We start from the raw sequence: 14170 nt of genomic DNA on the forward strand, positions 1-14170 counted from the left end.
CAGCTCCTCCCTTCGGTGTACTTCCATTACCTTCCAATATATTCAGCTTGTTCTATTTTAACACTAACATTAAAAAGCCACAGTATACAAGTGCAATCATGTACTTTAAAATTTAACACATATTATATTTCCCCCCTCCCCCCCTCCCCCTAGAACCCCACCTCCCTTCCCTCCCCCCGACTTCCCAGAGCCCATACACGGTATAACTTTTTAACAAACACAGTCTAAATTATCTCTACGTTGAGCTCAGCTTCTTACTGTTACCCAAATTTTAAACAGTTTAAATTATTACTAATGTTAAGCATAAGCTATCTGGAGTTTCTTAGTCCCATATTTACTTTGTGTATAATCAATCCATTTTTTCCAGTCTCGTTTATATCTCTCGTTTGAATGTTCTTTGAGATATGCTGAAATTTTTGCCATTTCGGCTAAGTTTATAACTTTCAAAGTCCATTCTTGAGTTGTAGGCAAGTCTTTCTTCTTCCAGTATTGTGCCACCAAGAGTCTTGCTGCCGTTATTAAATACAGAACCAAATTAATCTCTACTGCTGTAAAGTCAGTACATATACCTAGTAAAAACAGCTGAGGGGTGAATTTTATCCTTCTTTTGAAGATATTTTGCAGGATCCACCATATTTTTATCCAAAATGCCTTAACATTACGACATGTCCACCATATATGAAAATATGTAGCATCAAGAGAACCACATCTCCAGCATTTAGGCTGAACATTCGGGTACATAGAAGCAAGCTTTTGGGGATCTAAATGCCATCTATAAAACATCTTATAAAAATTTTCTCTCAAATTTTGTGCTTGTGTAAATTTCACATTTCTTACCCATATTCTTTCCCATGTGTCCAGCATTATTGGTTCCTCAATATTCTGAGCCCATTTTATCATACAATCTTTAATCAGTTCCGTTTCAGAATCCATCTGTATTAATACATTATATATCCTCTTTATATGCATTAAACTTTGATCTCTTATTTGTTTAAACAAGTTATCCTCAACTTTTACAAAGCCAATTTTTTGATCTATTTTCCACCTGGCCTGTAGTTGACCATACTGAAACCACGTTTGAACTACCTTCTCTTCTTTAAGTACCTCTAAAGATTTTAATTGCAACACCCCTCTTTCTAAGATAAGATCAGCACGTATTTTTGACGGCTGCACTTTCCCAGGGTCATGTGATCCTTTTTTGCGACCTTCTGGCAAGCAAAGTCAACGGGGAAGCAATATCCCTTTTACGACTGCGTTGCTAACTTAACCACTGCAGTGAGTCATTCAGTTCACTTAACAACTGTGGCAAGAAAGGTCACACAACGGGGCAGAATTCATTGAACAACCACCTCGCTTAGGGACAGAAACCTGTGGTCGTAAGTCAAGGATTATCTGTACCTATTAATTGCGGAGTCTAAGTTCTGCTTTCGAGTCCGTATCTGATACAGAGGACCTTCAGTTGAGCTATTAACCAACGGGAACCAAGCGTGTTGATTTCCCATGTTTGCTAGCTTTATTTTGATGTGTAGAACAGGGGTGTCAAACTCGATTTCAATGAGGGCCGCATTAGGGTTATGTTTGACCTCAGGGGGAGGGCAGGGGGGTGTTGGCCTGTGGGGGGGTCAGCTTGACGTCACTCATGTCGGGTGCACCTGTGGTGGCCCAAATGCTCTGCCAGGGAAAATGGGCTCCCGAGCTCCATTTTTGGCTGCGATGGCATCCTGCAATCCCCTGCTAGCAAAAATGGGCTTTCAAGCTCCATTTTTGGCTGCAATGGCTTCCTGCAACCGCCTGCCAGCAAAAGCGGAGCTAAGAAGGGCCCCGGGTGGCCCTCCCGAGCCCCATTTTTTCTGGCAGAGGCACCATGGGCTGGTCCTTTGCTGTTTCCAGAGTGGCCCCACAGCCCAGATCTCAGCACCCCGTGGGCTTTGAGTTTGACACCCCGGCTTTAGAAGGAGGGCCATTGTAGTCCACCCCATCTGAAAGACTGAGTAGATGTTTCCGAGCGCTTGTTCTCATTCCTCACCCCCGATTAATTCTGACATGTCGTTCTTTGATTCAGGCTAGGGATGGAGCACGATGGACAAGGGAACCGATGCGGGGATGAGACAGCGATGGGAAGCGTCATGGCTCCCTTGGTTCAAGCAGCTTTCCACCGATACCACTGGTCCCGTTGCAGTGGCCAAGAACTCAAAAGATACATACAGTAAGGGCTTATCTCTTTCTAACAGATACTATAGCATAGCATCCAGTGGTGGGTTCCGGCAGCCGGTTCACTCAGGTTGGGGATGCTGCATCACCATTTCTCTGAAATGGTATAGGGTTGAGCAGAGGGTTGGTCTAGAAGACCTCCAAGGTCTATTCCGTGTAATTCTGTTATGATTGAGTCTCCAGAACGCTTCTCATCTTGGTTGCTCTTCTTAGCACTCTACAAGTCTGTATTGGCAGCTAAAAAATATCTAGACCAAACTAGGAACACCATTAACTGACTAACGTCCATCCAAGGTGTGAATTTGAACTGGAGGAATGTCACATCTGATCAAGATAAATGATGGTCACCAGAGCAGTGGTACGACCCAGTACGGGCGTACCGGTGGCAGCTGGGAGCAGTGGCCACCATACCGGAATGGTGTTTCCTTGGGCCCACCTACCCGCCCGTGTTCCTTACCTCTTTTTGAGGGAAACGGGCCAATTGTCCATGCGCACACAGCTTACGGTGCTTGCGTGACCTTGCCGAGCACCTGGGGTGTCGCAGGGCAGTGGAACCCACTGCTGCACCAGAGGCTGGACCATTGAGATCAATGCTGGTTTCCCATTCCTTCCCTGCTCTGAAACTTGAGTCTTTCCAGGACTCTCTCACCAAGTCATGGTGTGATCAGGACGTTTCATGGCAAGAAGCTATCCGTACTATAGTGGCGATAAGTTTATTGAGGCACTGTTTGGCTGGCTCATAGTATGAGATTGGGCATATGCTTTCCAGTGATGCTCATTTTAGACAATGTTAAAATATTCATGACTGGGAGAGACATGGGAACAAGGTCAGCCAATGAACAGGCATAGCAACTAAGTCAGTCAATGGGAGCTTAAACAGATCTGAGTCTGTGCAAAGAACTGAGACAGAAACTTAACCAATCTGCTGCTCTGAGAAGTAAACTAGCAGTCTGTCTGGGCTTGTCTGCTGATATGAAATGAACTGCTTGTGTGTGCCTGTAACTCTCCTGCCTTGTGTTTACTTGGAAAAACCACCTGTTGGTATTGTACATTTATTCATCTATTCTTATGTATATAAAGAAGTTAATGAATCCAGATGAATCCGTTATCTGTGTGTGCTTTCTGGATTTGAATTTTCTGCAACAAACTCTGACAGACAAGAGATGAGCAGCCTGTGGTTAACATGGCCTTGCATATCCTTTTCTGAAGCTCCTGGGAGCCTCTTCCGAACAATTTGTCAGATTTCAACAGCCTAGCTGCCAAAAGTCAGCAGTAGGATTGCCAAAAATTGCTATTGTGGTCTGCCACTGTTCTGTGGTAGGAAACAGAAAATCAACGGCAATATAAGTCTTAAAACAGCTTAATACAGTTAAGAAAAAGAAAAGGCAAGAAGAGAAGTGTTTACTGTTACCTCATTAAAAACCTGGAAAAAAATAGTTTATCTATAGCTGTCTAAAACACATTGTCAGCGTTCCAAGTATCATGCAGAATTAAATCAGAGTCCAAGGCAAAACGATCTTTAAAGTTCCAATTTAATAAGTCAGACATCTTAGCACATCTGTGGAATCCCAATTCCGGAAGTTACCTAGGATTCCCACCCAGTTGAAAGTTCATGTTCTTGTCCCCACACCCACAAATCCATCACATGGTCCAATCTTCTTCAGCCACGCTGGCATCTCCACCCAGCTGGTTCCGGTCAGGTGCAGAGGTGCGGATATAAAAGATGACCTTGGGCTTCTAGAAAAGAATGACAACATCACATTCCACCATTCTACTCCTTTCTATTCCCCCCTCCCAACTATTACTACTACTGAAACAGCATAATGAAATAAGAGAGAGTGTGGCAGGCCAAAGATCCTAAAAGGGATATAACTGCAGGCCTGACACACATTTTTTTTAACATACCAAGAAGTAGGTTTTGGTCTACTTTGTCAAATGCCTTTTTGAAATCCAAGTATACAATGTCCACAGCATTTTGCAGGTCCACTAATTTAGTCACTTTGTCAAAGAAGGCAAAAAGTTTGAGGAATCCTTGGTGCTCTCCGACCTTGGTTGTTTTCTTGCGGACGTTTCATTACCAAAACTAGGTGACACCATGAGATGCTGCCAATACAGGATGGCTGTCAAGCTCCTGATGATGTTACCTAGTTTTGGTAAGGAAACATCTGCAAGAAAACCACCAAGCTTAGAGAGCACCAAGGACCCCTCATTTCAACCCCAAGCTGCAAATATTCCCCTTTATTGATGCAATAAAATTTGCCTGGCCAGAGGAAGAATGGGAGGGAATGTAAGAGTAGGAAAGAGGGGAGGAATGGGAAGAAGAGGGGAAGGTTAAAGGGGAGGAAGGGGAAGGAGAGAAGGGAAAGGAGAGGAGGAAAGAAGGAAGGAGAGAAGAAAGAGAAGAAAGGGGGCTAGGAAGGAGGGAGGGAAGGAGGGAGGGAAGCAAGGAGGGAAGGAAGGAGGGAAGGAAGGAGAGAAGGAGGGAAGGAAGGAGGGAAAAAAGGAGGGAAGAAAGGAGAGAAGGAAGGAGGGAAGGAAGGAGGGAATGTAGGAGAGAAGGAAGGGGGGAAGGAAGGAGGAAAGGAAGGGGGAAAGGAAGGGGGAAAGGAAGGAGAGAAGGAGAAAAGAAAGGAGGGAGGGAAGGAGGGAAGGAGAGAAGGAGGGAGGGAAGGAAGGGGAGTAGGAGAGAAGAAACGAGGGAAGGAAAGAGGGAGGGAGGGAAGAAGATGACTGTAGTTTTTGATGTTTAAAATGATTTTGTCATTATGGAAATGCCTCGAAATGTTGTCAAATGTAAAGCAAAACAGATGTTGATGTTGTATTGTTTTTGCAATCTGTTGGCTGTTGTATCATTTTTACTAATTTAAAAAAAAAAAAAGTTTGCCTGGCATGATCTGTTTTTGATCAATCCTTGCGGCTTCTAGTAATTCACAGCTGACGGTTTTGCCTCCTTTCTCACGCAGTTCTTACGATTGTCTCCTTGATGACCCTTTCGAACACAATTGGCCGAAACTTCCTGAATTGCCAGGGGTTAATTATTCCATGGATGAGCAATGCCGCTTTGATTTCGGAGTGGGATACAAAATGTGCACTGCGGTAGGTCCTCCTTGGTTTCTACAACCTAAAGCGGAATTATGCATTTCAGTATCAAGATACGCAGTCAGCCCAAATCTGAATTGGTTGTGACGCGTAGCTCCCTTCCTTGGTTCAGATTTTCCATGTAGGAGCTGCAATTTGGGGGAGGAAAAAGGAGAAGGGACTAAAATTTATGACGACTTTCAGTCTGACCACATCCAGAAGGTTGACAATGGCCAACTTCTTCCCACAAACCTGTTGGGGCCTATCAGCCGCCGGCCCTTCCAGCAGCCAAATCAGAAGAGGAGGAAGGGTGGGAGTCAGGTCGGGATCAGGGCAACCTGGGAGCTCCGAGGGGGAAGAAGGAATGGAGATGGCAGAGAGAATGAGAGACAGACAGACAGAGAGAGAGAGAGAGAGAGAGGCGGAGCCTGGGCCATCCATCAGCCCTTAGATGGAGAGTCAACAGCCCCCAGGTCTGGAGGTGGCTGATGAGGAAGAGGAGGAACAGCTGGGTCCAGTGCCTGATGTGCAGCTGCGCCGAAGACAGAGGAGAGGAGAGCAGTGGAAATCCATGGGCCGATCCTAGGGAAAGACAGCAATAGCAATAGCAGTTTGAGTTTGAGTTTATTGGTCTTGTATGCCGCCCACTCCCGAAGGACTCCGGGCGGCTTACAATAAACAAGGGAAAGGGATAAATAAACAAAACAACACTTTAAAATACACAACAGTCACAGTTTCCGTGGGGCTGGATATTTCGAGAGCCCCCCAGCCTCCTGCTGGAGCAGCCAGGACTTAACGGCTTTGCGGAAGGCCGGGAGGGTAGTAAGGGTCCGGATCTCCACGGGGAGGTCGTTCCAGAGGGCTGGAGCTGCAACAGAGAAGGCTCTCCCCCGGGGAGTTGCCAGCCGACATTGGCTGGCAGATGGGATCCGGAGAAGACCTAACCTGTGAGATCTAATCGGTCTATGGGAGGTAATCGGCAGGAGGCGGTCTCTCAGGTACCCAGGTTCGATGCCATGTAGGGCTTTATAGGTAAGTTAGACTTACATACCGCTTCATAGGGCTTTCAGCCCTCTCTAAGCGGTTTACAGAGTCAGCATATTGCCCCTAACAATCTGGGTCCTCATTTTACCCACCTCGGAAGGATGGAAGGCTGAGTCAACCCTGAGGCGGTAAGATTTGAACCGCCGAACTGCAACTAGCAGTCAGCTGAAGTAGCCTGCAGTATTGCACTCTAACCACTGCGCCACCTCGGCTCTCTGCCACTGCTACTAGCAAAGTCATCTCAGGGGGCTGCAACCTGCGACTCTGGAGCTGCATGTGGCTCTTTCATCCCTCTGCTGTGGCTCTGTTGCTCAAAATATGCGTCACAACTGCCCATGTGCGATATCCACTGGCACACGATTCATTGAGGTTTTCAACCCATTTTTTTTTTTCGGAGTTCAAAATGTTTTGGTTTTGGCAGAAATAAAAATTTGTTTTCTCTGTTGCAGTTCATTGATTTCATAAATGCAACACACCATAATTTTTTTATACATAGCATAACGATTTTTTTAAAAAATATATATACAGTGCTACCTTCATTTTAGATGTCAAAAGGGTTTTGTGGCCCCCGGTGTTTTCTTTTCTGTGGGGTCCAAATGGCTCTTTGAGTGTTTAAGGTTGCTGATCCCTGCTCTATCCTATCCAAACTTCTAAAGATACCTACGATATCTCTCTTGTTTCAGTTTCGAACGTTTGATCCATGCAAACAGTTGTGGTGCAGTCATCCAGACAACCCCTATTTCTGCAAGACTAAGAAGGGCCCTCCTCTTGATGGAACAGAATGTGCCACTAGTAAAGTAAGTGGAGTTGTGTTGTCCGGTTGAAAAAAAATGGATGTATTTCAAGGAAACCTGGGAGACGGTGAGTTCTAGATTTGCCTTAGGCATGAAAGCCAGCTGGAGGATCCTGGGCCAATCACCAGGGGACGGTGAGTTCTAGTTCTGCCTTAGGCATGAAAGCCAGCTGGGTGACTTTGGGCCAATCACTAGGGGACAGTGAGTTCTAGTCCTGCCTTAGGCATGAAAGCCAGGTAGATGACTTTGGGCCAATCACTAGGGGTCGGTGAGTTCTAGTCCTGCCTTGGCCGTGAAAGCCAGCTTGGTGACTTTGGGCCAACATTATATAAGGGAGACGTTGTTGTTAAACTGGGAAAAGGTTAAAAGACTACATTATTTAAAAATTCCAGTCTGGATATCAACAATTGAAGCATTTTCATATCCAATAATATATAAAAAGGAACAAACAGTTAGATATATAGAATTATTGAATACAGAGGGTGAGCTCAAATCTATTCAAGAGTTGAAACAAGAAGGGATGGAAATGAACTGGTATTCATATGTACAGATACAATCTAGATATAATGAAGATAGAAAAACTAAAGGTCTTTATAATAAAATGACTGAGTTAGACAAAATTTTAACAGGCACTGATGAAAAAGTAATTTAAAAACTATATGGATATTTATTGGAGTTTAAATTGCATGAAGAACAAGTTAAAGAAACTATGATAGCTTGGGGAAAAAACTTTAGGTATGGGATTGATTTAGAGAATAATAATGATAGAGTATAATTATCTCTGCCATTTGCCTCCCGGGGAAGGTACGGGGATGAAGCCAGAGCTCCTTAAAAGTTTTATTTCTCTCTTTTTTAACGGAATGACTGTCCTTTCGCCCCTCAGTGGTGCTATAAAGGTCACTGCATGTGGAAGAGCACAAATCAGCTGAAGCAAGATGGTGGCTGGGGCGCTTGGACAAAATTTGGCTCCTGCTCCAGGACCTGCGGGACTGGCGTTCGCTTCAGAACACGACAGTGCAACAACCCCATGTAAATCGCTGCAACATTTTCTGCCCTTTTTGCGGTTACAGATTTTATTTTAAATTGCGTATAGACTGCCATCAGATTGATATCTATATATATATCTACAAAGGTAAGGGTTCCCCCCCCCCCGTCTAGGTAAGTCCGATGCTGTTTGGGTGATGCTCATCTCCATTTCTTAGCCAAGGGAGCCAGCGTTCTCTGAAGACGGGATATCAATCAATAAATATAAATAACTAAATTGGAAGAAGTTGGTGTTGGAATACTGTGTTTGTCAACTCGCAAAGCACGCCTGGCCTGCTCTTGAGTTGCCATAGGCAGGAGGAGGGAGCTGCCATGACCAGAAGCCCATTCCACACATACCTTTCTCCAGATTGTATCCCAGGTTACCAGAGCCAGCTGGAGAAGCAGGGTTTCTATAGCTCGGGAAAGTACTCCGTTGGAAAATGTGAAATAGGGTCATGGTTGGGCTGTAAATCACATGGGGCAGAGCTAACTCCGCTCAGGAACTGCTGACTGTGCTGCTCCTAATAAATCACTGGATTTCCTTTGAAACTTGGCTCGAGGCTCATGGATTAATTAGGGCGTCTGTCAGAACCCTGACAGTGAGTTAGCTCTGCCCCATGTGATATTCAGCGCGAACATAACCCTGTTCCCCCCCCCCCCCGCCTCCCAGGGTGTGTCATAAATCACATTCTCCAATGGAGTACTTTCCCTGGGCTGTAGAAACCCCGCCTCTCCAGCTGGATCTGGTAACCTGGGATACAAACTGGAGAAAGGTATGTGTGGAATGTGCTTCTGTTTGTGGCAGCTCCCCGCTCCTGCCTATGGCAACTCGAGAGCAGGCCAGGCGTGCTTTGATAGTTTCCCCCCTGAAAATAAGACCCTGTCTTATTTTGCTTTCCACCAAAAAGAGGCACCAGGTCTTATATTCAGGGAAGATGCTGTCCTCTGACTCACTTTACGTGTGTGTCAATCTCAGCCTCCTTTTCCCCGTCAGAGGCCTTCAGAACTTCCTCTGCAGCTGGCAAGGCTTTCCTGGAGGACTCTGCAGCTGATAACAGAGCTCTGGATTGATCTGGAGCTCTGTTATCGGCTGCAGAAGCCTTCAGGAAAACCTTGCCAGCTGCAGAAGAAATGGGCCAGCAAGGCAGGTATTGGGATGTGGGAGGCCTGGCTGAAACTATGTGAAGGTAAAAAATAGGGCAGCTCCACGCCCTCCCATCCCCACCCTAGCTAAATTTTTACCCGTATATCCTGGAGTGGGCAGGATCTTAATTAGGGCTTATTTTGGGGGTGGGGCTTATATTGGGCACATGTGTAAAAATCAAGCTAGGACTTACTTTTGGGGTACGTCATAGTGTCAACTCATAAAGCATTGGCATGTCTGTTATCAAGTTGCCATGGTGAAGAAAAAGTGGGGAGTGCATTCCATGCATATCTTCAGTTACAGTCAGATCTCAGATTACTACAGCAGGCTTGTGAGGCTTGCACCTCGTTGGAGAATGTGATTTATGACACAGACTGAGGGGAGGGAAGAAACGATGGCAAAGTTCAGCCATCATTTAAATGAGGTCAGATCTGACTACAATGTGGTATTGCCAAAATGGTGTTCCTAATAAATGACCGGTTTTCTTTTGAAACTTGGCTCGAGGCTCATGAATTAATTCGGGCATCTCTTGGAAACCTAACACATAGTTTCAGGGAAACATGGTACTACATTACTAAATTCTGAACTAATACCCTTGAAGTGTTGTTGAGCTCCATTTGATTCTACCTGCTCAGATCGATAGGAATCCCATCCGCCACAAAAATAGCATTGGTATTTTGACGTGGAAGAGGGAGGAGCCACAGTTAAATCCCGATGTATCTGATTTTGTTCCTAATATATATATTTTTTTCCTCCCAGGCCTCTTAATGGGGGTCAAGACTGCGCCGGTATCAACTTTGAGTATCAGTTGTGCAACCTGGATGAATGTCCAAAGCTTTATGAGGATTTCCGAGCCCAGCAGTGTCAACAACGCAACTCCCATTTCGAACATCAAAACAGCAAACACCATTGGCTTCCATATGAGCACCCGGATGGTAAGCAGTGATTTGTCTCTCTTTCTTTTCTTCTGTGGGAAAATAGTTTAAACGTCACAGAGAAGGCAGTGTGGGAATCAAGAAATATAGCCTATTGATCTATTGGTTCCACCACAAAACCGCGGTAGACTAAAGTGCGCTCGACGAAAGCGCGTACGTGACATCATCACAGCGCGACAAAAACATCACGCTGTGAGCGGTAAACTTAAAATTAACACGTAAATCTAAACCTAACCCCCCCAAACCTAACCCTAAACCTAACCCTAAGCCTAACCCTTAACCTAACCCTAAACCTAACCCTTAACCTAACGCTAAACCTAACGCTAACCCTTAACCTAACCCTAAACCTAACCCTAATGCTTAACGTAACCCTAAACCTAACCCTTAACCTAACGCTAACCCTAACGCTAACCCTAAACCTAAACCTAAACCTAACCCTTACCTTTATGTGAATCGGCTTGCTTTAATTTTATTTTAATTTTAATTTTATTTATTTTTAATTTTATTTGTCGCGCTGCTGATGACGTCACGTACGCGCTTTAATCGGGCACGCTTTAGTCTACCGCGGTTTTGTCGTGCCACGGATCTATTAGATTCAATAAGACCTATGGATAATAGAAGGCCCCAGAAGAAAGAGATACGAGCCAACGTCTTCAGCCAGGATGATTTCAAAATTTAGCAGAAATATTTGTAATCCTTCTGAGCTGTTGCTAACTGTGAAATATGTTTGGTTTTTTTTTTTGCAAAATATGCACTTGTATGGATTCTTTTAAAACAGGAAGAATGAAACTGTTGGAAATGAGGAATTGAAAGCAATGTACACAGGTGTTCATGGAAAGTGACAGTTAGTGAAGTTCTGAAGCGTATATGTGGTTAGAAGAACAGTATAAAGTATAGGGTTTAAAATCAGCTCAGGCCCTTTGATTTATAGCAGTCTATGTAGGGTCTGCTGTGAACCATTGGCCCATTGCAATGACTTATTAATGCAAGTGCATTACTATTACTATTCCTTTTATATCTACCATATTTTTCGGAGTATGAGATGCTCCAGAGTATAAGACGCACCCCACCTTTTGGGAAGGAAAACAAGTGGGGGAAATCTGCTTCTGCCTCCTTGCAACAAAAAGGAAACAGTACAGACAATATACACTCTTTGTAGTGTTATATTTCAGACTATACTTGTACAGATGCTGCTAAAATTGATGTGGCTTTCTGGAAGTATAGTTATTCTGTGCTGTTTAAAAGAGGATACAATAGCACTGGGCCTCTTCACATCAAGCATTTATTTTAAAAAAAGCTTCTTCATTTTGTTAAGCTGTCTAGAACAATAATAAAGCAGTGTTTAAAAAAAATAAGTCTAATAATTTGAACATTCTGTATAGTTATTGACTTGCCTTCTTGCAGCAAACAGCAAGCAGCTGATCAGCAGAAGAAGAAAAAATCTGCTTCTACCTCCCAGCAATTTGTCTCCTGGAGCAAACAGCAACAGTTTCACTTTCAGTTTAAGAGCCTCCCGATCATCAGCTGTTTCAGGCTGCAGGGATTGCTTATATCCTATTGCAGCCTCTGCAAGCCCCATTTTCCCCGTTTGCTGCAAGGAGGCAAATTGCCGGGAGGCCGAGGCCAAAGGGCGGGGATATATTCAGTATAAGACGCATCCAAATTTTCACCCTCTTTTAGTATATGTAGTATACTTACTGACATGTTATTGACTTCTTCCCAACAAGTTGCTCTTTTCAAAATATCAGAAAAATAGTTCTAAAGTGAACGCCACATCTCCTAGAAAAATTGTAAATTGTTCCCAGCCTAAAAGTCACCAAAGACAGCGCTATTTTTTCCTGCTCTCTATAGCCGCCAAGAGATGCCAACTGTACTGCCAGTCCAAAGAAACAGGGGACATTGCTTACATGAAACAACTAACCCATGATGGGACTCGCTGTTCCTACAAAGACCCCTTCAGTATATGCGTCCGCGGAGAATGTGTGGTAAGCGATCGTCATAATATAAAATTTGTGTCAACTCATCAAGCATTGGCCTGTCTGTTATCAAGTTGCCATGGTGAGGAAAGTGGGGGAGCGCATTCCACGCATGCCTTCAGCTAGAGTCGGATCTCGGATTATCATAGCAGGCTTGTGAGGCGTGCACCTCATTGGTGAAGGTGATCTATGACACAGACTGAGGGGAGGGAAGAAACAGGGGTAAAGTTCACAATTCAAATGAGGTTTAGATCTGACTGCAATGGGGTGTTGCCGAAATGGTGTTCCTAATAAATGACTGGTTTTCTTTTGAAACCTGGCTCGAGGCTCATGAATTAATTAGGGAATCTTTCGGAAACTTGATAATTTGGTTGTTTCGGCTTCATCCAGGATACCTCACGTAAACTCTTTAAGATGTATGTGGAAGATATTCACTTAGCAACGACATTTTAGGAAAAAATAAGGGGGAAACGTTTTTTTTCTTAACCAAAAGCTAAAATGGCCACAACAAAAATGGAAATAAGGTACAGGTAGTCCTTGACTTACAAACATTCATTTAGTGACCATTTGAAGTCGAAAACCTTACAGTATTGGAGCACCCACAACTTCTAGAAGCCAACAGTAGTAAGATGAATCTGATGCTATGCACCTTCTTGACCCAGAGTTTAGGCTAGGATAATGAATAGCTGTTCTGACCCAGCTCCCCAAACACAACAAACCTCTGGAGGTGAACCCCAGAAAATAAATAGTTGTCTGCCACACCTTTGGGGCTTCGCTAGCAGCGGTGGCTCTTCCCTCCCAAGGACCGGCCCATAGATTTCTACAGCTCTCCTCTCCTCTGCCACATCTATTCATCTCTTCCCCCTGCCTTTTATTGGCAGAGCTAGGGTGGGGCTTCACTAGCAGCGGTGGCTCTTCCATCCCAAGGACCAGCCCATAGATTTCCACTGCTCTCCTCTCCTCTGCCACATCTATTCATCTCTGCCCCCTGCCTTTTATCCCTCAAGTTAGGGTGGGGCTTTGCTAGCAGCGGTGGCTCTTCCGTCCCAAGGACCGGCCCATAGATTTCCACTGCTCTCCTCTCCTCTGCCGCATCTATTCATCTCCGCCCTCTGTCTTTTATCGGCAGAGGTAGGGTGGGTCTTCACTAGCAGCGGTAGCTCTTCCATCCCAAGGACCGGCCCATAGATTTCCACTGCTCTCCTCTCCTCTGCCTTCTGCATATCCATGTGTCAGGCACTGGACCCAGCTGTTCCTCCTCTTCCTCATCATCCACCTCCAGACCTCACTCTCTATTTGAGGGCTGACGGACGGACCAGGCTCCGTCTCTGTCTCCGTCTCTGTCTCTGTCTCTCTATCTCTCTCTCTTTCTGCCACCTCCATTCCCTCTTCCCCCTCGGAGCTCTCAGCTTGCCTTGGTGCTGACCCTGATTCCCACGCCTCCTCCTCTGATTGAGCTGCTGGAAGGGCAAGCAGCCAGCTGGCCATAACAACAGCATCGCGAACTGATACACTTCCATGTGGTGGTGCAGTGGTTAGAATGTAGTATTGCAGGGCTAACTTTGCCAGGAGTTCGATCCTGACTGGCTCAAGGTTGACTCCGCCTTCCATCCTTCCAAGGTCGGTAAAACGAGGACCCAGATTGTTGCGGGCAAAATGCTGACTCTGTAAACCACTTAGAGAGGGCTGTAAATGAGTACGAAGCAGTACAGAAGTCTTAAGGGCTATTGTTACATTTTCATCCGCATCTTCCTGCTTCTCTCCGTTCTGCTTATCTGCTTCTCTCGGCAGAAAGTTGGTTGCAACAAAGAGATCGGATCCAACAAAGCTGAAGACAAGTGTGGAGTTTGTGGAGGAGATAACTCACATTGCCGGACAGTGAAAGGGATCTTCACCAGAACCCCTAAGAAATCTGGTAAGGATAATAACCCATCTCCCTAACTTCGTGTTCATTATTAGTTT

General features: G+C 45.0%; 1 protein-coding gene across 1 annotated transcript in view; it reads left to right on the forward strand.

The window, feature by feature from the left end:
- Nucleotides 1-14170, forward strand: part of ADAMTS3 (ADAM metallopeptidase with thrombospondin type 1 motif 3) — a 95143-nt gene that overhangs the window by 52238 nt on the left and 28735 nt on the right. Inside the window, exons 7-13 of the mRNA XM_032224308.1 lie at nt 2063-2206; nt 5175-5307; nt 7017-7130; nt 8011-8156; nt 10057-10232; nt 12084-12217; nt 14000-14123. Of these exons, the coding sequence (XP_032080199.1) occupies nt 2063-2206; nt 5175-5307; nt 7017-7130; nt 8011-8156; nt 10057-10232; nt 12084-12217; nt 14000-14123 (971 nt within the window). The remainder of the gene's footprint in view (nt 1-2062; nt 2207-5174; nt 5308-7016; nt 7131-8010; nt 8157-10056; nt 10233-12083; nt 12218-13999; nt 14124-14170) is intronic.

The sequence above is a fragment of the Thamnophis elegans genome, chromosome 9 (assembly GCF_009769535.1).
Source record: "Thamnophis elegans isolate rThaEle1 chromosome 9, rThaEle1.pri, whole genome shotgun sequence".
In the NCBI taxonomy this organism is placed as follows: domain Eukaryota; kingdom Metazoa; phylum Chordata; class Lepidosauria; order Squamata; family Colubridae; genus Thamnophis; species Thamnophis elegans.